General features: G+C 38.6%; 1 protein-coding gene and 1 long non-coding RNA gene across 14 annotated transcripts in view; one reads left to right on the top strand and one right to left on the bottom strand.

Annotated features, from left to right (window-relative positions):
• The window catches only part of RASSF6 (Ras association domain family member 6), a 49,240-nt gene extending 31,239 nt beyond the window's left edge, over positions 1-18,001 (bottom strand). For 3 of the 13 annotated variants that reach the window (XM_063809556.1, XM_063809557.1, XM_063809562.1), the window contains exons 1-2: positions 17,714-17,983; positions 8,997-9,095 (exon numbers count right to left, since the gene is read on the bottom strand). In XM_063809556.1, coding sequence (XP_063665626.1) covers positions 8,997-9,095; positions 17,714-17,775 — 161 coding nt within the window. In that variant the 5' untranslated portion in view covers positions 17,776-17,983. Of the gene's footprint in view, positions 1-8,996; positions 9,096-10,154; positions 10,530-17,562 lie in introns of those variants that run through there. The other 10 variants (XM_003950328.6, XM_001156540.8, XM_016951596.4 and 7 more) reach the window with 7 other exon arrangements.
• On the top strand, positions 788-17,136 carry LOC107974296 (uncharacterized). Its single transcript, XR_001716937.4, has 3 exons — positions 788-918; positions 14,078-14,257; positions 14,607-17,136. It is a non-coding gene; the product is annotated as an uncharacterized LOC107974296 (long non-coding RNA).
• Positions 18,002-21,186: the final 3,185 nt, after the last annotated feature.

The raw sequence follows: 21,186 nt of genomic DNA, 5'->3' as shown, positions 1-21,186 counted from the left end.
AGAAATAGACACAAGTTTTGGCCGGGCGCGGTGGCTCATGCCTGTAATCCCAGTACTTTGGGAGGCCAAGATGGGCAGATCACGAGGTCAGGAGATAGAGACCATCCTGGATAACACGGTGAAACCCCGTCTCTACTAAAAATACAAAAAATTAGCAGGGCGCGGTGGCGGGCGCCTGTAGTCCCAGGTACTCAGGAGGCTGAGGCAGGAGAATGGCGTGAACCCGGGAGGCGGAGCTTGCAGTGAGCCCAGATTGCGCCACTGCACTCCAGACTGGGCGACAGAGCAAGTTTCCGTCTCAAAAGAAGAAAGAAAGAAAGAAAAAGAAATAGACACAAATTTCTCACACTTTTATATGTGAGACATAAAAATTGATTTTCTAGGAAAGAGCCTTGGTTTTTGGAACGTGAAACACTGTATCACAATATGTAACAAGGGTGTTTTTAAACATCATCAAACACTATATAATAAGGATGGTGTTTTCACTAAACTGAAGAAAACCAAACCTCCATATAAACTGAACTTCTAGCTAAATGAACATGTAAATTATAAGTTTCTCCAGGATAGAAGTTGGCACCCTGCCACAAGCAGTGTGGAGAGAGAATCCTGGTATAAGCCTATGAATACCCAGGATTCTTCATCATGGTCCTGGAAGAGAGCTAGCCAAGGAGGGACTGACCTTGGTGGGGGGCAGGTCAGGGGGAGGGATGCTGAGGGGATATCAGGGTCCTGTTCCTTTAAGGCTCCAGCTTGGTTTTAATGAGTAATAGTGGACCCAGAGTTTACTGTAAAATGCTCTGGTGTACTTTGTACTTTGTGGCCTGAATTGCAGCTGCTCAGCCGATGGGAATTACCCGCATTCTGACGTTTGCCATGAATAATGTACTTAGCATGAAATGAGTTCCTCAATCTTATCAGGTATTTGGCTGGCTGGAAGAAACTTTTTATTTAATTTTATAAAACTGTAATATACATGAATGTGGGACAGGATTATGGGTGGAAGTGAATTATGTATGTCTCATATCCATAGAGTGGATGTCAAATATTAGTTGTACTAAGAGATTTTTTCCTCTTGTTTTAATAATGACTTACAGCATAATTAAGTGGCTATCCTAGTCCTTCCCTAAAAGGCAAAGAACCCTGTCCTAGTCTTTACAAAGTGATTCTTACAGTTTGAACCCACTAAGGACAAAGCATAAATATTGTCATATGCCGTCACCCTACACAAACTTGAAAGACTTCCGTGTGATACAAATGAACCTCAGGGGAAAATACACTCAACGAGGCTGCCAAAGGCATATTTAGCCCCCGGCTGTGCTTCCTGAGTTTGTATTACTTCTGCTTCTTGGAGACTTGCTGAAAAATGTTCATGGTTCCAATTAGGCAGGCACTGAGCTGCTTAGTGACAACAGCATTAAGAACAACATTCCATCCCAGCACTTTGGGAGGCCGAGGTGGGCGGATCACGAGGTCAGGAGATGGAGACCATCCTGGCTAACATGGTGAAACCCCATCTCTACTAAAAAAATAGAAAAAAATAGCCGGGTGTGGTAGCAGGCGCCTGTAGTCCCAGCTACTCGCGAGTCTAGGCAGAAGAATGGCGTGAACCCGGGAGGTGGAGGTTGCAGTGAGCGGAGATCACGCCACTGCACTCCAGCCTGAGCGACAGTGAGACTCTGTCTCAACAAAACAAAACAAAACAAAACAAAGCAAAACAACCATTCCACTGTGTGTGTTGCCATGTTTAAGAGCAGGAACCAAGAATATTTGAAACAGACTTCAGCAGGTGAAAAACTGAGGGAGAAAAGGATAGTGCTAATTAGTTCTCTTGCACAGGTTTTCTTTTTCCCACTGATTTTGTTCACGATATTAAATTTTAGCAGTGAAGCTATTTAACAATTTCATATGTCAGGTTCAAAAAGCTGAATTTAGAACTTTATATTTTTATAAAATAACTGAAATATTAAGGTTAAACATATTAAACATTGCATTAAATATGTAAAGGTAACAAATTATTTGCTGGGAATTAAGGTTGTGATTTTTATTTCCTATGTTATAATTCTATATACCTTATAAATCATTTTCTTTCTTTTTTTTTTTTTTGTTTTTTGAGATGGAGTTTTGCTCTTATTGCCCAGGCTGGAGTGCAATGGTGTGATCTCATCTCATTGCAACCTCCACCTCCTAGGTTCAAGTGATTCTCTTGCCTCAGCCTCCCGAATAGCTGGGATTACAGGCAGCTGCCACCAGGCCAGGCTAATTTTCGTATTTTCAGTAGAGATGGGGTTTCACCATGTTGGCCAGGCTGGTCTCAAACTCCTGACCTCAGATGATCCACCTGCCTCAGCCTCCCAAAGTGCTGGGATTACAGGTGTGAGCCACCATGCCCGGCGTATAAATTCTATATAAGAAATGTGTGATACTTTCATGATATTTTTTAGGTTCATAAAAATGTAATATACACTCTTGTATGTTTTTGGAAAGATGGAATCAGGAAATATGAGGACACAGAAGAGAACTGAATAAAGCCTTGTCATCAAGTCATTTGCCAAGATAAATCATCATTCCATATTAATGATGTCTGTAATAGAAGCAGAATTCTCCAAACCCATTTTATCCTTTATTCCTGTCCATTTGAATCCTGGAATTAAAATTACAAGTTTTGACTCCTCTTTCATAAACAGCCATGGCTCCAGGTCTTTTCGCTTTTGGCCTCATCTGGTTCAAATGATGAAGAAAGAATGCTTTTCAATCTTTGCATAGAGACCCTCCTCAGCTAGGAAAGTAGGTTATTCGCATTTCCTTTGCAAATGAAGGGACTGAGTTCCAAAGTCTGGAAACTGAGAAATTTGTGGAGAAGTAGTCTATCTCGATTGAAGCAAAAATGCAAACCCTGAATGATCAGAAAGCTCTGAATTCTGTCTCACTCTTCCAACTTCAAATACCTGAGGATTTTTCCCTTTCTTCTGCAGCCTCGCCAACATATGTTATTTTTTGACTTTTTTATAAAAGCCATTCTGTCTGGTGTGAGATGGTGTCTCACTGTGGTTTTGACTTGCATTTCTCTGATTAGTGATGATGAGCATTTTTTCATGTTTGTTGGCTGCTTGTATGTCTTCTTTTGAGAAGTGTCTGCCCATGTCTTTTGGCCACTTATACACTGTTGGTGGGAATGTAAATTAATCCAGTCACTGTGGAAAGCAGTTTGGAGATTTCTCAAAAATCTAAAAGTTGAACTACCTTTCAACCCAACAATCCCTTTACTGGATATAGACCCAAAGGAAAATAAAACATTCTACCAAAAAGACATACACACCCCTGTGTTTATCACAACACTATTCACAATAGCAAAGACATGGAATCAACCCAGGTGCCCATCTGTGCTGGATTGGATAAAGACAATGTGGTACATAGACACCATGGAATACTCTGCAGCCATAAAAAAGAGCAAAATCATGTCCTTTGCAGCAATATGGATGCAGCCGGAGGCTATTATCCTAAGTGAACTAATAGAGAAACAGAAAATCAAATATTGTATATTCTCACTTATAAGTGAGAGTTTAACACTGGGGACACATGGACACAAAGATGGGAACAATGGGCACTGGGGACCACTAGATGCAAGAGAGAGGGAAAGCGGCAAGGGCTGAAGAGCTATCTATTGGATACTATGCCGACTACTGGGATGATGGGTTCATCCGTACCCCAAACCTCAGCATCATGCAAGATAGAGATGAGGGAATGGAGCAATTAGGCTGGTACTTAGCTCATATTTGGGTCTTGCTTCTCATTTGTCTGTGGTTTAGCCTTTCATTTCCTGTTTTTCTGAGACAAGCCTTATAGTTTTTTGTTTTTTTTTAAAGCCAGTTGAAAAGTAAACACAGGTGTGCCACACAACAGCAAGCATTATGGGAGCAGATGGAAACTTGCTGTCAAATTACACCCTTTGTGTATGAACAGATAGGGACTTCTGTGCTTATTGAGAATGAGTAACTTGACTTCACACTCTGATGCCCCTTGCTCCCTTGGGAGGGAGAAACTATCCTATTTAATGAAGTCTTTCATTTATTGTAGCGATATGCCTTTCAGCCCCCTGGACATTTGGGATTGTTACTAGAGGGTCTGAAACACAACAGAGAGCCAGTGATTCCCAGGGCCATCAACCTGAGCATGAGCCTGAAAATGGGAGACTTCCTGACACACAGGCTCTTACACTCACTGGCTCTGACTTTGTTCTTCAGTAATGCTGCCATGACTTTCACCACTGGTTATCTTTACATTCAACAAAAAAATAATAAGCAAACTCCTTGCTGCTATTCAGAGGATCCTCCAAACATTCTCCACACTAAATCCAGAGTATGTAGAATGTATCTAATCATATCATCTGCTTTGTTAACATCTTTAAATGTCTTAAATGTCTTTCCATTGCTCTTGGGATAAAACCCCCACACCCTTATGGCAGGTTAAGTCCTGTTTGGTCTCTCTCCTGCCTTCCTCTTCAGCCTCCTTTCAAGAGACATTTTCCCTGTGTCCTGCACCCCAGCACCCTGGGCACCTTTCACTTGTTGGAACTCTTTGCTCCATGGCTGTAAGGATTTCTGGCAGATTTCCTGTGTCAGAAACACTCTTCTACCCACTGTCCTGAACTTTGATAGCTCCTTCTTAGTCAGATCTCTGTACAAACATTGTTTCTAGGGAAGCCTTCTTGGAACTCTTGTTTAAACTAGGGCTTTGTTCTTTCATAGAACTGGGTTCCTTCCCTCAGAATACATGTCAGTTTGTTTCAGGCCTTTAGATCTATGTGGATCTCAAAGTGTGATCCCCAGACCAGCAGCATCTGTACCACCTGGGAACTTAGACATGCAAATATTCAAAACACCCTAGAACTCCTGAATCAGAAACTCTGGGGATGGAGCCTAGCAATCTTTCTTTTCAAGAACCCTCCAGGTGGTTCTGATAAAGGCTCAGGTTTGAGCTACAGCTTCAGATTGCAAGCTCCACAAGAGCAGGACAGCTACCTCCTCTCCTCTCCTCTCCTCTCCCCTCCCTACCCCTCCTCTCTACTCTTCTTCCTCTCCTCTCCTCTCCTGTCCTCCATCCCCTCCCCTCCCCTCCTCTCTACTCTTCTTCCTCTCCCCTTCTCCCCTCTCCTCTCCTCTCCTCCATCCCCTCCCCTCCCCTCCTCTCTACTCTTCTTCCTCTCCTCTCCTCTCCTCCATCCCCTCCCCTCCCCTCCCCTCTCCTCTCCTCTCCCCTTTCCCCTCCCCTCTTCCTCCTCCTCCTTGCTTATGGTATGCTCTCAAAAGTTATTTGTGTAGCGAATACAGCATAGAAAATTCAAGCATCCAGAAATTGAAATAAATTCCATACATGTGATATATTTCTGGAGTCTGAACTTCTGGAGTCTCATAGAAAATCATTGGATTTTCTCTGAGAACATTTTTAGATTATCTTGGGCAGACAAATGATCTCATCGTTTTTAAACCTCCTTAATTGATAAAACAGGTAACTGCAAAGTAGATAAATTTTACTAGGAATAACAGATTATTAAGTCATATTGATATGCTCAATGACTGTTGACAATATATGCTTATTGAAAAATATCAGATATAAAAAAACCTAATAAATGTCCTTCTTTCACATATCTCATGATGACGTTATTGACCCTTTTGTGACAAAATAACAGATGTGATACCCAGTTTCTCATAATAATTTCTTTTCATTTCACTGGGTCATCAAACATGGATAATGTGAATTTTTAAAAACAATCCCCATGTGGACAAAAATTCTAATTTTTAAAGTAGATGCTCCTAAATATGCGATTAAAATCCTCTGTCTCTGGCTTATTTTGAAATTCTAACTTTTTATACAAATAAGTCAGAACAGGCTCTCTTATACTTTAATTCAAGACAGGTATTCAGCGTTCTAACTTTTTATACAAATAAGTCAGAACAGGCTCTCTTATACTTTAATTCAAGACAGGTATTCAGCGTTCTTCAGGAGAATGATGCCCTCCTCTTAGAAACTTACCTTCAGGACTCACAGGGGCACGCAGTGTTTGCTCCTATTCCTTTGATCAGGAGAAGACCCTGTATATGAAACCTGGGCAAACATTGCCTTCTGGCTGTACTGGCCAGGTAGAAGGCAGCCTGTGGAACACTGGCTCTTTGTGCTTAATTTGTGCTTAGAAGTGCAGGTGGCTGGTTCCTTTGTTTCAACAAAGGTTGCTGGCCAACATGCTTGGAAAAAGAAACTGTTTGGAATAATGCACTTTCTGCTAAAATTTATTACATCACGCTAATTAAACTTACTAAGGACAGGATTGTACACGTGCCTTTTGAGCTGCCCTTAGAAGAGGCATAGACTGCAAAGTTTTTATTAGGTTACTAAGTAGCAGAAAAAGTCTGATAGGTTCTGAGAGTGAAATCTGATTGGCATTCTAAAACTGGATTTAAACTTCTCCATTAATTTTTTTTAAATACATGGTTAGCATTTATTCACCTTTAAAGTGCCCAGATTTCAGCCTATGACCTAAAGTGAAAATACTTTGAAAGTAACCATAAAAAACATTTATTTTTATTTTTTTCCACCCAGCTCACTATGTGAAGCAGTGTGCAATGATGACTCCAGGCAATAAAACAGCAACTGGAAGCTTAGTCATTTCAGTACAAAGCTAACCTGTGCCAATACCCTTTGAACAGGGAAGTTTCTAAACTCAGAGAATTCTCGTCCAGTAGTGGGATATAAACGTTATGTTGCCTACTATGCTATTATTAATATCAGGACCTCTTATTTTACTGATCATATGTAATCTTCATGAAATTTGCTGAAACCAAAATTTTGATTATGAAGATTCTGCTTAACTATTAATTTCCATTCTTTTCATGTAGTTCTGTGCGGGAAAATAAAAATACCTCAATAAATTGCTAATTTTTGTCTTGTTTACCACAACAATGCCTAGTAAAGAGAGGGAGCTAAAAAACTACTTGCCAAGTGAATAAATGAGTAGGGGTGTTTGCCAGATTTGTGGTATGCTGGTTATCATAGTTGGTCAGTGGCATTGTTATAATTTCTGGTGACAGCCTGGCAGAGATTTCCCCTAGCTCCAGGAATTTTGTTTATGTTAGGAGGTCAGAAGTTCTCAGAACTTTAATCCTTTCCTACGGTGAGAATTTGTTCTCAGTACTTCAGTATGCATCAGAATCACATGATTAGTTCTGGGGTGAAGCCAAGGGTCTATACTGTGAACAGGCATCTGAGTCAGAAGCAGGTGGTCCATGGACCTCATTTTTAAGAAATGCTTCTTATTCAATCTCAAATGTAATGTGTCCAGAACTGAATTCCGGATCCTCAACTGCAAACCTGCTCCTCCTGTAGCTCCTGCTTCTCCTCATGATTTCAGAAAATGTTAACTCCATTTTTCTAGATCAAAATTTTTAGAATTATCCTTGGTTATGCTCTTTCTCTCACACCCATGTCTAACCCTTCTGGAAATCCTATTGTGTTGGTCTTCAAACTATATCCAGAATCTGACCATTATTTTCTACCTCTACTGCTGCCACCTTGGTTCAAGCCACCTTCATCTCCACCCTGGACTGTCAGCTCCTTGGTAACTTCTCTGTTTCCACTCTTGTCCCCTCTCTACTCTGTTCTTAACATAGCAGCTAGACTGATATTGCCACTCATGTGCTCAATATCCTTCCACAGCTTCTCATCTTATTTAGTGGGAAAGATCAAGCCTCATACTGGCCTATCAAACCCTACATGTTCTGAGCCCATTTGGCTTCTTCTCCTGCTGTCTTTCTACTTCCATTTCCCCACACTGTTCTCCCTGACCCTTACAAATATGCGTCTGCCTTAGGGCTGTGGAGTTGCCATTCCCCTTGCCTGGAATACCTGCGAAAACTGCATGGCTTGCTTTCTCCCTTTCTGCAGGCTTTTCCTCCAATGCTTCGCGCTCACTGAGGAAGGAACTAGGTTATATGCAATCAGAACCCTTTCCGCTCTCTATCTCCAGCACTCTTTACTCCATTTCCTCAGCATTTATCTTATGTATTGACTGTATCCCGACTTTATGATGTAACTCCATGAGAGTAAGGGTTTTGTTTGGTTCATTACTGAATGCTCAGGGTCCAAAAATACACCTGCTCACAGTGAGTAATCAGTAAGTGTTTGAGGAATAAGTCAGTGGATCCTTTATCCTTTGCATCAGGTCTTTTTCCCACTGCTTATAGTTCATCCTTATCTTTCAGCTGTGGCTTTATTTCCATATTTGATCATATTTGTTTCCTTCACTTTCCTACTGCCCAACCCTGCATCATTCACTTCTCCTTCTCTCTGTCATTTATTTGGCTTTTTTCCTTTTTCCACCCCCCATAAGATTTGGGTCATGTTTCAGTACCACTTATTTTTTCATGATTTCATCTCCTCTCAGCCCCCAGCCTCTGCTGTAGCTTGGCCAGTTTCAGTTTTCATCTCTACTCTTATAGCTTTTAAGCCCCTACTCTATTGTTCCCAAAGCAATATGAGATACTGTTTGCTGCATACAAGAAAAGCTGTGGATGTTGGCCATATATTGCATAATCTAATGTCAAGAGGGACCAGTAAAAATAAAGTGTCATGAGGAGAAAGGGAGGGAGAGGTTAGGACAGGACATAATGTTTTTGGCCCTGGGGTTAATTCTTTAGAACTATCATTTATGAGAAGCCTTAGATCTTTCACCTAATGCTGCTCTTCAATATTATCCCAACTATTAAAACAGAAATGTTGCTTTTAATAAAGTAAAACCACTGTTAAACAAAATATTAGTGATTGTTCCATGAGAGTAAATTTGAGAGTCTTTAGGAACATACTTTTCCAACTTCTTATCTAGTATCTCTACTGATGATTCATATTATTGATCTTGTTGACCATACATCATGCTTAGAAAACTTTGATGGTATATTCCACAAATGACTGGTGAGTAGGACAATGTATAATATAAGGTGTGTGGTTACCTGGTTATGAATGTCTTCTCATTAATGAAGATCCAAGAGGGGTACTGGTGAGCCATCATAGTCATCTTTTCCTCCTTTTTGAGATGGTCTGAGGATATCCTAAACATGAGAATAATATTAATGATTTGTTCCTATAATGCATTAAAAAATTAGTTTCTGATTTAAGTTGAGTGTTTTGTTGTGTCTCTAGAGTATAAGAAGGTTTTAGAAAGTTTTTAAGTAGTATGTCATGTGTGAGCAAAAATACAGAAAAATGTATTATGTAAATGAAAAACTACAGAAACAGTAACTCCAGACACGGATGGATTGAACAATTTGGTAAGTCTGTTTTACGTATATTTCTAGCAAAATAAATATGACTCTATTGATTTATATAATTCTGTATAAGGGATCATATTCCTTCTATTGCAATAACTCACCTAAACTGGCTGAACCTTGCCCCAATCAGCAGAACACAACTGCAATTCTAGGCAGCTAAAATCAAGCTCTGACTTGAAGAGTTGATTAGGTATGATGTAATATTTTTCAAGTCTCCTTCAAGCTCTGGAAACTGTGGTCAGATGTGAATAATCTCCTCCTTTATATGTTCATATAAATGGCATTAGGGTGTGACCAGAGATGTAAAGTATAATATTTTCTGTTCATTCCATTTTGCAAAAATTGAATATTCAGTTATCATGGCTCCAAGTCTATAAGATTTTAGGGGATAGAGCCAGAATAAAAAAGATGGATGAGAAAGTTCAGTTTTCTTTTCTTTTTTTTTTTTTTTTTTAAAAAAACGTTGTGTATAAGGGGGTGGATTTCCTCCTTTTCCTTTCAAATCTGGTTATTTGGGTTGGGTAAGATGAATAAAAATTAGGAAATTATATGTCCTAACTCTTCAGAGTACCAGGAAAAAAAGAAAACAGGAAAGCTATTCTTCTATTCTCATAAAATCTCTGGTGCATATTTTTCTTTATAGCATGTTGTTAAACTCACTAGGTACTTTGTTACAGTTTTCAGGGTGAATGCTTGGCTGCAGTCTCATTTTAGGCTTTTATCATTCTGATCATCCCATCACCTATTTGGTCACAAACCATCTTGGTATCTTTCTTAATAAATACAGCCCAAGTCCCTTAACCTGACTCTCAAGTTTTCTTCAATTCCATTCAAACCTACCTTTCCAGGCTCCAAATTGAAACATTTCTTCAACACCAGGCCTTGTAATCTAATGAAATTTCATGTCATTGAGTCTTTTCTCACCAATTTCCCCTGGCAGCAGAGGGCCCTCCTCACTGCAGGTCCAGATATCTGGTCCCTTTTAGTCCCCAGTGGGACATCTTAAAGTCTCCCCATGTCCTTTGAATCCACGCTGTTGTCATCATTCTGCTTTCTACCTTGTATTGTCATTATTGATTTATACCTTACTTTCTTTTCTATTGCTATCTTCTTGCTCAAAGAATGGTGCTTCTCTAGTTGGAAATGGCATCCTCTGATAGCACATCATTGGCAGGTCTCATGCAGGACACCTGGAGGACTCATACCAGAGACACAGAAGCTTAGTCACCAGGCAAAGTAATTCTATACGTCAGAAGCCACATGGGCATTTTATGCTGCCTTGGGCACACAGACACAACATGCTCCATGAGCCCAGTGAATCCCAGTTACTTATTCACAGGATTTGGTCTGGGCAACTTGGTTATACAGGTTACACAAGTTCCTCCAGCTTCTCAAACTTGAGTTTTGCCCCTGGATTTTGTCATTCTAATAACCCACCAAAAGGGTTATTAATGTCCCCGAGTGAAATCCCCCAGTGATGACCCTGGGGTCCAAACACTTCCTTCTTCCTCCTGGGTCCAGATTATTTATCATATATTCCTTTAATTTAGCCCTACCTCCACCTCTCCACCCATGTTCCAAGAGCCTATACCTTGCCAAAGAGTTCACTTCTCTCCTCATTTCTCGGCCTCTTAGCAACATTTGACAAGATTGATTTTCCTACCTTTTAAAACACTTTCTTCTTGATGCTTTTGAGACAAACCATGAATAACAATCACCTCACTCTATTTTCCTGCTATCTCACAGGCCTCAACACTAGTCTCCTTTGCTGATTCCTCCTTTGTATGATCACTAAATACTGGCTTGTTTGAGTGTCCATTCTCAGCCATCCTTTCTTCTCTATCTATACATTCTTCCAGGTAATCGAATCTGTCTCCATCCCATAATCTCTGTTGAGCTCCAGACGCATGTCACCACCTACCTAATCTCTACTTAGATGTGTACCAGGCATCTCAATATCTACATGGCTGAAAAAGAACCACTGACTTTCTCCCATGATCTAAAATTTCCTCCTCCACAATTCTTTCCCATCTAGGCATCAAAACTAATATTTAGTCTCATTTTTTCCCTCTTTCATCATAAGCCAAATTCAATCCAAAAGTAAGTCCTATTCACTGTACCACTAACATATTCCAAATTCGAAAGCTTTGATTTCCACTGCTACTACCCTAAGCCAAGCCACCATCATCTTTTTCCTGGATTATTGCATCAGCCTACTAGAGGGCCTCCCTCTGTTGTGGTCTGAATGTTTGTGTCCCCACAAAACCTAGATGTTGAAACTTAACCCCCAATGCAATAGTATTAACAGGTGAGGACTTTAGGAGGTGATTAGGTCATGATAGTGGAGACTTCATGAATGTGATTAGTGCCCTTATAAAAGAGACCCCAGAAGCTGCCTGGACCCTTCCACCATGTCAGAGCATAGCAAAAAGACCATCTAAGAACCAGACAGCTTGCTTCCCTCACCAGACACTGGGGATATTTGGAACTGAAGAACCACTGATAGCAGCTTCTTATAATTACAAAGTGAAAATTGGCAGTGATGGACTGAAAAATCATTGCGGTAGCTTTCCAACTGGCTCACTCTTTATTTGCATTCATAAGAAATATCAAAGATATCATTAAAGAGGGCAAATAATTGCAATGTAGTTATAGTGACACGCTGTTGATCTATGCTGAGGTAACTCATAGCCAGCTTCAGAAGACTTCAGAAGATGTGATGAAAGGGTTTCCAAGGCTCTTATATTATTCTCTGACTTTAGGAAGGAAGACAGTTGAATATAATTTAATGTAAGAAAATAAAAACAGGATAAAATTTTCATTCATAGGCAGCACATAATATTTGAGTAGGAAATAATATTATTCATGTCTGATCTAAAAATTGGGTAAATAAAATATTCAAACAGTTTAAATACCTGAAAGGTAAGATCATGCTTTGGTAAAAGTCCCATTGTTAGTATTAACAGTGAAGTGAAATACAAAAGTTAGCCGGGTGTGGTGGCACACACTTTTAATCCCAGCTACCTGGGAGGCTGAGGCCTGAGAATCACTTAAACCTGGGAGATGGAGGTTGCAGTGAGCCAAGATTGTGTCCCTGCACTCCAGCCTGGGTGATAGAGTGAGACTCTGACTCAAAAAAAAAAAAAAAAAAAAAAAAAAAGAGCAAAACAAATAAACAAACAAAAACAATGAAGTGAGGCATAGATCTATGAATTCAAATAGTTTTTCATCCTCATTTTCCCATTCCCATTCACCATGATTCATAGCAAACTAAAACCTGCTAGGGCCCTTGTGAAAATCTCCTAAATTATAAAGACTTGGTAGATATAAGCATCTGAGCAAATTTTCTCAAAGTCTTAAGAGGAGAATAACAGAGAAGTCATGAATAGCAAAGAGGGAGAGAATTTATGAAGAAAGAAAAAATTACAGTTCTAGAAGCCTGGAGGTCTTACTTGGGATGTTCAGTTATTTTGGTAGAACATAATAAACTACAACTTGAGGAGGAAGATGGTTGTTACAAATCTATGTAGGCCCTGGGGCCAGAGATTATTGACTTAGATTGTGTGTAAAATAAGATCATTATTTAATAAGTTTGGTTATTTACTTTTTCATTTTGTCCAGAAACAATGAAGCTGGAGAAACAGGGAATTAGATAGGTCAGCAATTAAGTCCTGGAGAAATCAACAGCACTAGAAGTATAGGAGTGGTAGAATTGGTCTGAACAAGCCAATGAGATCTGGATGGAGCCTGAGGAGGCAGTGTTGGGCAGCATTAGCGTTCCAGCCATGCTGGAACGTGGTTCACCTCCCCCTGCTCTGCATTCCTGCCTAGAGGTGGGCTTGCCTGGACTTACCAGTTGCCTTGTGACCAGAATGAGGCCAGAGGACAGGAAGTGAATTCTAGTACAAATTAAATCAAATGGGTCAGTCATTTAAAGTAACTTCCTGTTATCCAAGCATGAGTTAATTAAATGGTTACATGTCTAAAAGTGGAAAATTTGGTTCACTCGTTTGTAAATTCAACAAATATTTCATGAGTTCCTTCTCTGCACCTGCTACCGTGCTAGGCACAGAAAGTATAGCCTGTATCTATATCTATAGCCTCTTATTTCTGAGGCCACAAGGTGCACAAAGTGTCATAATGCTAATGATTTTACAAAGAACTAATATATATACATATATCTATATCTATCTATCTATCTATCTATCTATCTATCTATCTATCTATCTATCTATACATATATATACAGGTGCTAACTTCCCTGTATTTCCCAGCCAAAGACAATTTCTCTTGCTTCTGAAATTTCACAGGAAATTTTCTGTAGCTTTCTAATTACTGCTTTCTCTCTCTAACCATATTTTATTTTACTTAATTTGATTACTAGGTCCTTTAGGACAGAATTATTGCTATTTCATTTTTGTGTCTTCTAAAGTGAGTGAATATATGCAGGCATATAGATAAAACATACATAAAATATTGAATACATCCAACATACAGAGAGGTATATTATAATATTAATGGTAAAATTAAGAGCTAAGAGATTATGTGTGATAATTATTTCTTTTTTTATTTTGTATGTACTGTCTAAATCATAGACAAGGAATATATGTTACATCTCTCTCACCCACGTCCCCAGTAAAAGCTACTTAAAAAAAGAACAGAAAGTATCACACTAGAATAGCAAGTGTGTATTTCAATTATGAGATAAGAGTATGTTAAGGGCTGTACACACGGAGAGTCTTTTTAATAAAATATCGTTTCAGCTTGAAGAAGCAATAGAAAGTTACAATTATGTATTCATCTCCAAAACGAAGCTGTTTTCTCAAAGTTATGACCTGGAACCTTGGAGTAGAGAAGAGCAGAGTTATATGCAATTACATCACTTCAAGAAAATGAGACAAAGCATCTATAATTCCATCCAGTATCTAGTTCTCTCAAAAAAGGTAAAGAGTTAACAGAGTGATGGTTTCTGGGAAACATTTGGCTCCATACTTTTTCTTAAAATGTGCTTTATTTGCAGAGACAGTAAAGGTCAAGAGTTGGCATATATACAAACTATCACTTAATTAAGTAATATTGGTTGCAGTCAGTGATTGTTGGTTTTGAGATAGAAATAATGTATTATAATCATTGAATCTAAGAGAGGACTAAGCAGAATATGAATCAAACACACTTCTATGTGAGCATGCCACTGCCCTCAGTTCAAGTGGAATCTAATTGGAAATGCCAAAACTTTACTGTTCTATTGCATATTTACATGGTACTAATGCCGTGCATTTTATTCTGCTCAAGGTGCCCTCAGGGAGATAAAGAAAGCAGAAACGGTCGGAGAAGCAAATTTGTATTAAGGCACTTAAGGCATCTTGCCACCACTGGGTCTGGGAGGCGCTGCTCAGTCTGCCGACAGTATCTTCTGGAATTACTGGTGTGGTGGAACTCAAGAATTTTCTGCTTCACCTGAGCTTCCCAGTAGAAATTCTTAGGTTGACGTCACACAGATCACGACTCATTTTTCCTGTTTGTATATTTGCTGCAAAAGAATCGACACTCTCTCCTCTTAAGCTCCTTTACTAGGCTCTAGGTGATGATGAAGTTTTCCTTTAAGTTAATATCCTTATTACTTAAATAGGAGACACTTCATGTTCTACTTCTGAAAGCAGTGGTATTAGTTAAGTTTGGTTCTTGAGATTATGTTATGAAAGTGATGAAATCACTATAATTTATCATTTTAAACATACAAATTAATTTTTGCAACAGAATAACTCTCTAACTGTAGTGTAAAAGGAAAATATTCAGAATTCCTTTCTCAGAGGTTGTGTTTTCAAATGGCCTATACTTGAATATTTTAAAAATCTAAGCTTTTATGTGAAGCCCATGTAACCCTAGTAACCGTGAATTCCCCACCTACATTGCAATCAATGAATCTATATAAGCAAATGGACTGTCAGCATTGGGTTTCTATCTCAGTTAAAAGTAAAGGATGCTTCTTATTTTAGGAAATTAAAACAAGAATCAGGTATAGAACTTTTAATTACATGCTTAAAAGACTTGTTACATACATGTTACACTATTTTGAATATAACTGGAAAAGTTAATTTTTTCGTAATCATTGCTGGGTCTCTCTGTGTCACTCTTTTCTCTCTTTCTCTCTCTCTCTGATTGACCACAACATTTAATAGTTTATAATAAAATGTTATACACGTGAGAAATAGTAGAATAAATGTAAATTCAACACAATATTCTAATGTATAGATATAAAGTTGTTATCTATCTATCTATCTATCTAAACAGATTTTAACTAGAAAGACTTCCACCCAGTTACGGTTAAGTAGATTAATCTCAAATCAATTTCAAATATGGTTAAATAAATTTATCTCAATTGGGGCTACTGTTCTTTATTTAGACATATGTCTATCAATAAATATAAAGGCAAATAACTTTGTTTAAGGATGTATAACAATATGGAAATTCAGCATAAAAGTATATTTCCTCTTTGAAAAATCTTTAATGAATATTGGAACCCTAACTTATTCTAATTCAATTTGATTCCTTTATAAGTTTTTAGCTAAACTGTACTAAACACAATCAGACCCCAGAGGGAAATAACATAGTAAACTTCAGTTAGGTTGGGTTTAGAATTCTATCCACAATTCTCCAGTCAATATCTAATTGTAAGCACACTGAAGAATTTCAACTCTGCAATTTGAAAAAAGAATCCATTAAAACACCAATGATATTAAGTTAGGGTATACTGCAAACTCTTTGACTGCTTTATTTAATAAAATAACAAGATAAAAATGACGTCAATGGAAATTACTAGTCATAGACACTAAGTAGGTCCCCTCAAGAAAATTAGCAACATTAATAACTAACAACATTGACAAAAGTGCCCTTTAAGTGAAACTTCATAAAATAAAGCCACTTTCCTGTAATTTAAGCTTAAGAGGTAGAGACTGACAAAATAGAAGTATTATTCCTTCATGTCTCTTGTCCATCAACACAAATTAAAAACAGCACTTCAATACAAACAATTCAATATGTGCTGAAATATAAAGACATGGATTATATGGTCTAAATTGATGAAAGTTATTCAAAAGCAGTCTCCTTTATAAAACCCAAATGGCATGAATTCCACAATATGAGATTGTGTGTAACTCTCTTACTCTAAAATTCTGTTTTCTTTTTAGGAATAACAGATTAATGTAAATGTGAATTTTTCAAAAGAAAACTGATTGAGTAGCAAATATGTCTGAATTTGCCATCACATACTCTATCTGAAAAATGGAAAGAAGCCAGGTCATTTCGTTGCTACCCAGAGAGATGATCCTAGCACACCTGTCACCTGCTTGCCTGTCCTGGACCCAGTCTCCGGGAACCAGTTCAATTCCAGCATGCTAATACACACTGTCTGGTCTCCCTAGTTCAGCTTGCCCTCCCTGATAACGGCCCCTTTGGCAGAGCAGCTTATTTTTAATGCTAACAGTAGGTATCACTTACAGAACACTTGCTGACTGTTCAGTTCCCATCAAAGAAAGCCTTATGTGGCAGATCCTTTGATGATGCTTGTTTTACAGACAAACGTTTGGGGCTTAGGTTAAGAAACTTGAGAGGGGGCAAACTAATAAGTGGCAAAGCCGAGCTTTGAACCTACCACTCTTCTGCTTCAGAATTCATATCCTTAACTCATGGACTCCCATTTAATTATTTATGTTTATTATTTCATTGTTTGGTGGGCGCTTATATTGAAAATTCATTTTTTTTGGTGGGGGGCATGCTTTCTGTCACTTTGCAGAAACAAATAAAAGTTGAGCTGAACCCTCAATTAAGATCTTTCCAGTGCGATGATTCAACACAATATTCTAACCATAAGGATACTCAGAGGAAGGAGGATGCCATCCAGAAGTCTAGTATCTTTGTAAGGCACGATTTTTGCCAGGCACAATTACAGGTGAAGGGCTCATTGAACTAAAGGGAGGAGGGGTCCTGTGGTTACATTTACCTCCAAGCCCTTCTCTGCACCCTTTCCCTCCCTTCTTTCCCCTCTCTCCCTCCCACCCTACAAGCTTACCTTGGTTAGGAAAGCATATTCTGAGAAAATCAAAAGGAAAAGGGATGTGTGCGATTCAGGCTGCTATGACACACACACACTTAACTTTGCTGCCTATGGATTCTGCTTTCTAGTAACTTGCCCTGAACATGACCCCAGGGAGTGGATTAGAAAGTTTTTTTCCCCATCCCCATTTTTTACCTGTTATTCACACTGTGAGCAGGAGGACCCTTTTCACCATCGTTGTTGGGCTGAACTTGCTTCGCGGTTTGTTCTCGGCTGGGTCAGGAACTCTGGTAGAGGGAAACCAGTGCCCTGTCTCTGCCGGGCTGGGACTCCGCGAGTCACTCACCTGTAGGGGAGGTCCGAGGCCCGCGCGGGCGCAGGGGCGGCGCCTATCTCCTCCCAGAGCATGGCTCAGCTGGGCGCTTGCAGTGCCCCCCACGCGATCAGCGATCCTAGAGCCCCAGGAGCTGTTAATTATTTCTCCTTTTCGCCACAGCAGGGAAGTGTTAAGAAACCTGAGCCACTCCCTGTGCCTCAGTGCATGTTGGGAGTGTTTACTTTCTTAGGAACAGCTGATAGGTACACTCCTTTGCTCTCTGCCACACTTCTTGAGAAATGAATGGACATTCTAGTTAACGCTTTAACCACGGGATTTGACTAATGTTAATCTCTATTCTCTAGTCCACCCAGACTGTAGGTAATTGGCCTGTGAGAAATGACACCAACCAAGACTGAACGCCATTATTCACGTCTTTCTTTTTAAGATTTTTCTTTTCCAATTTGAGATTTGTTAACTTTCTTTTCCTTGTTATTTTGCTAACACATTTCCCTGCTAGCACTTTTTTTCACCCAGAGCAGCGTTTCGCGCTTCAAGGTGCACCAGGACCACCTATGTATTCTGCTAAACCCAGGTACCATCAACTGTGAGACTCTGATTTAGTAGGCCATGCATACACTTCGGGTATTTATATTTTTTATAAGCTCCACAGAAGAAACTGGTAGACATCAAAGTCTGAAAATGAACATAATGAAACAAAACAGAGGAGATAAATAATAATTTAGTCATTATCTACTGAATTGGATTTGGGGGCTTTGTTTTTTCCAATATCTCCAATTTCAAAAGGACACCAAAAAGGCTTAGAAACTGTTAAATGACAGATGCTGTGGAAATATGAAGTATATTTATACACACACACACACACACATTTTTAAGGATCATTGTTATTTTACTGGTTTCCTATGTAAAGCAACTATTCATAATTTTTAAACATAATAGGTTATTTTACAAGTGTAAACCTGAGAGCCCTCAAAAGAAATTCAATCTGATTCCTGCAAAAAGTTCAGCAGGCAGAGTTAATTTTTAGTATCTTTCGTGTTCAAACGCCAGACAAACAGAATGACTCTAGATGTTCAGGTTGCATGTTTGTCATAGCACTTTAAGTAGGATCCTATATGTTCAAAAGGTGAGGCAGGCCAGGTGCAGTGACTCACGCCTGTAATCTCAGCACTTTGGGAGACCAAGGCTGGTGGATCACTTGAGCCCAGGAGTTCAAGAGTAGCCTGGACAACATGGCAAAACCCTGTCTCTGCAAAAAAAAAAAAAAAAAAAAAAAAAAAAAAATTAGCCCAGCATTGTGGGGCATGCCTATAGTCCCAGCTACTCGGGAGGCTGAGGTGGGAGGATCACTTGAGCCTGGGAAGTCGAGGCTGCAGAGAGCCAAGATTGCACCACTGCACTCCAGCCTGACTCAAAAAAAAAAAAAAAAAAGAAAGAAAAAATATTAGGCAGTTTATCTATTTAATCTGTGGTGTGCGGAGACCAGGAACTATCAGATTTATCATTATTTGAGCAAATGGTTTTATTGGATCACAATCAAAGATTTTACAATCTTATGTAAGGACAGATGTGACTTAGTATTACTTGCAGATTTTAATTTGATCGTCATGTTGGCTCCATAACTCTCTGGTATGTGGCTGCTGGTATGGACTGGCCTTTGAATGATGACTAGCAGGACCTAGAGTAGTTACAGCTCTCGGTTCCAGGATATCTTGCTCAAATCCATGCTCCACCTCCATTGTCTGTGCTTGAAGTGGGTCATTTGCTTATTGTCAGCATCAGGGCAACATTCTTTTGCATCTTTTATCTGCAAGCATTGGATTTGGGGGCTTTTTTTGCCAATACCTCCAATTTCAAAAGGACTCCAAAAAGGCTTAGAAACTGTTAAATGGCAGATGCTGTGGAAACTTTTACTCTGATGAACTGCTTTCCAACTGGTTTTCTAAAGAAAAGTAAACTTAGAGGCTTAGTGACTTCGTTTTTTAGTGTTTTATCTGTTTGTAAATATGTAATTTTTATTTGATAATATAAAAATTATATAATTGCACATATGCAATGTGGAAAATCTGAAAAACACAGAAATGTAGAGGACAAAAAGCACCTATAATTCCATCTCTCAAGTATAATCATCATAAACAATTTGTTGAATGTCTTTATTGACTTATTTTCCCTGTGGCTGTTTATCAAAATGCTATTACATTTGGTTTGTTGGTTTATAGCCTGCTTTCATCACATCAAACGTAGTATGAACAATTTACTATAAATCAGTCACTTTTTTTCCTGCAATGTAATTTTAACTAGCTGCTCTGTATTGCACCAAATGAAAATACCGTTACTTATTTAATTATTATGATAAAGTTATACTGTTATAAACAACACTGCAGTGAATGATTACATATGATTCCACACAAGCATGACTACACCTTTTAGATACATTTCAAAAATTGAAGTTACCAGATGTAAGGCAATGTGCATTTTGAAGAATTTCCCTGCTTAAAAAATCTTTGTCAGTTTTATACTCCCAGGGCAGCTAACATGGGTTATTATACTTCTTTTAAACATTTATTAATTTGAAACGTAAAAAAATCCATATCTTATTTTAAATATATATATCATCATACCTGTAAGTTTGGGCTCTTTAGACTTTGCACTTTTGCTTTATTGTTTATTGGACTCTTTGCTCATCTTTTTTCTTATTGATTTATAAGTTCTCTTTATATATTAAACATATCAACTCTTCATCATATATGCTGTGACTATATTTTCAAGGTGACTTGTTTACCTTGCAGTCTTGTCTATGGTATTTTTGACATACAAAAGTTTAAAAATGTAAGTGATCGAATCTATTATTTTTCTTTATCAGTTACATCACAGTTTTATAAAAGCTTTCCCATCCTTAAAGAATGTAAAAATGTACATATATTGCTTCTTCTAGTTTTCCTAAGATTTAGATATTATTTATTTATTAAATTGAACATTTTAGCCCATCTAGACTTTATTATGTTAAAACACCATGAAATTTATATCTAACTTAATTTTTCCAAGTTATTAGTTTGTTAACTGAGTCACGTTTATTAAATAACTATAGATTATAAAATTTATGAAGGCAAGGACCTTCATAAATTCATAATGTCTTATCCTCTATTTTAACCACTAAGCTTAGCACAGTGACTGGCAGGCCCATGGTTGCTCAGATCAAATGTTTAACTAGCACTCTTGATTTCTTTCTTTCCCTCTTTCCACGCCCAGTAAATGAGCAAGTCCTGATGTTGTATCTCCATGGCTACCACCTTACATCAGGCCAGCATCATCTCTTGCTTGGATACCACAAATGACCTCCGAACTGGGCTTTATGCCTCCCCTCTTATCCTACTACAGTCCATTCTCTACCTGTGGCTAGCATAATCTTTTATAAGCAATATCCAGACAACAATACCACTTCTGATTTTCTTGGTTTAAAGGCTTTCTAGTGGTTGCACCGC

The sequence above is a fragment of the Pan troglodytes genome, chromosome 3 (assembly GCF_028858775.2).
Source record: "Pan troglodytes isolate AG18354 chromosome 3, NHGRI_mPanTro3-v2.0_pri, whole genome shotgun sequence".
Lineage (NCBI taxonomy): Eukaryota > Metazoa > Chordata > Mammalia > Primates > Hominidae > Pan > Pan troglodytes.
Note: the sequence above shows the minus strand (reverse complement) of the source record. Positions and strands in the feature narration are given on the sequence as shown.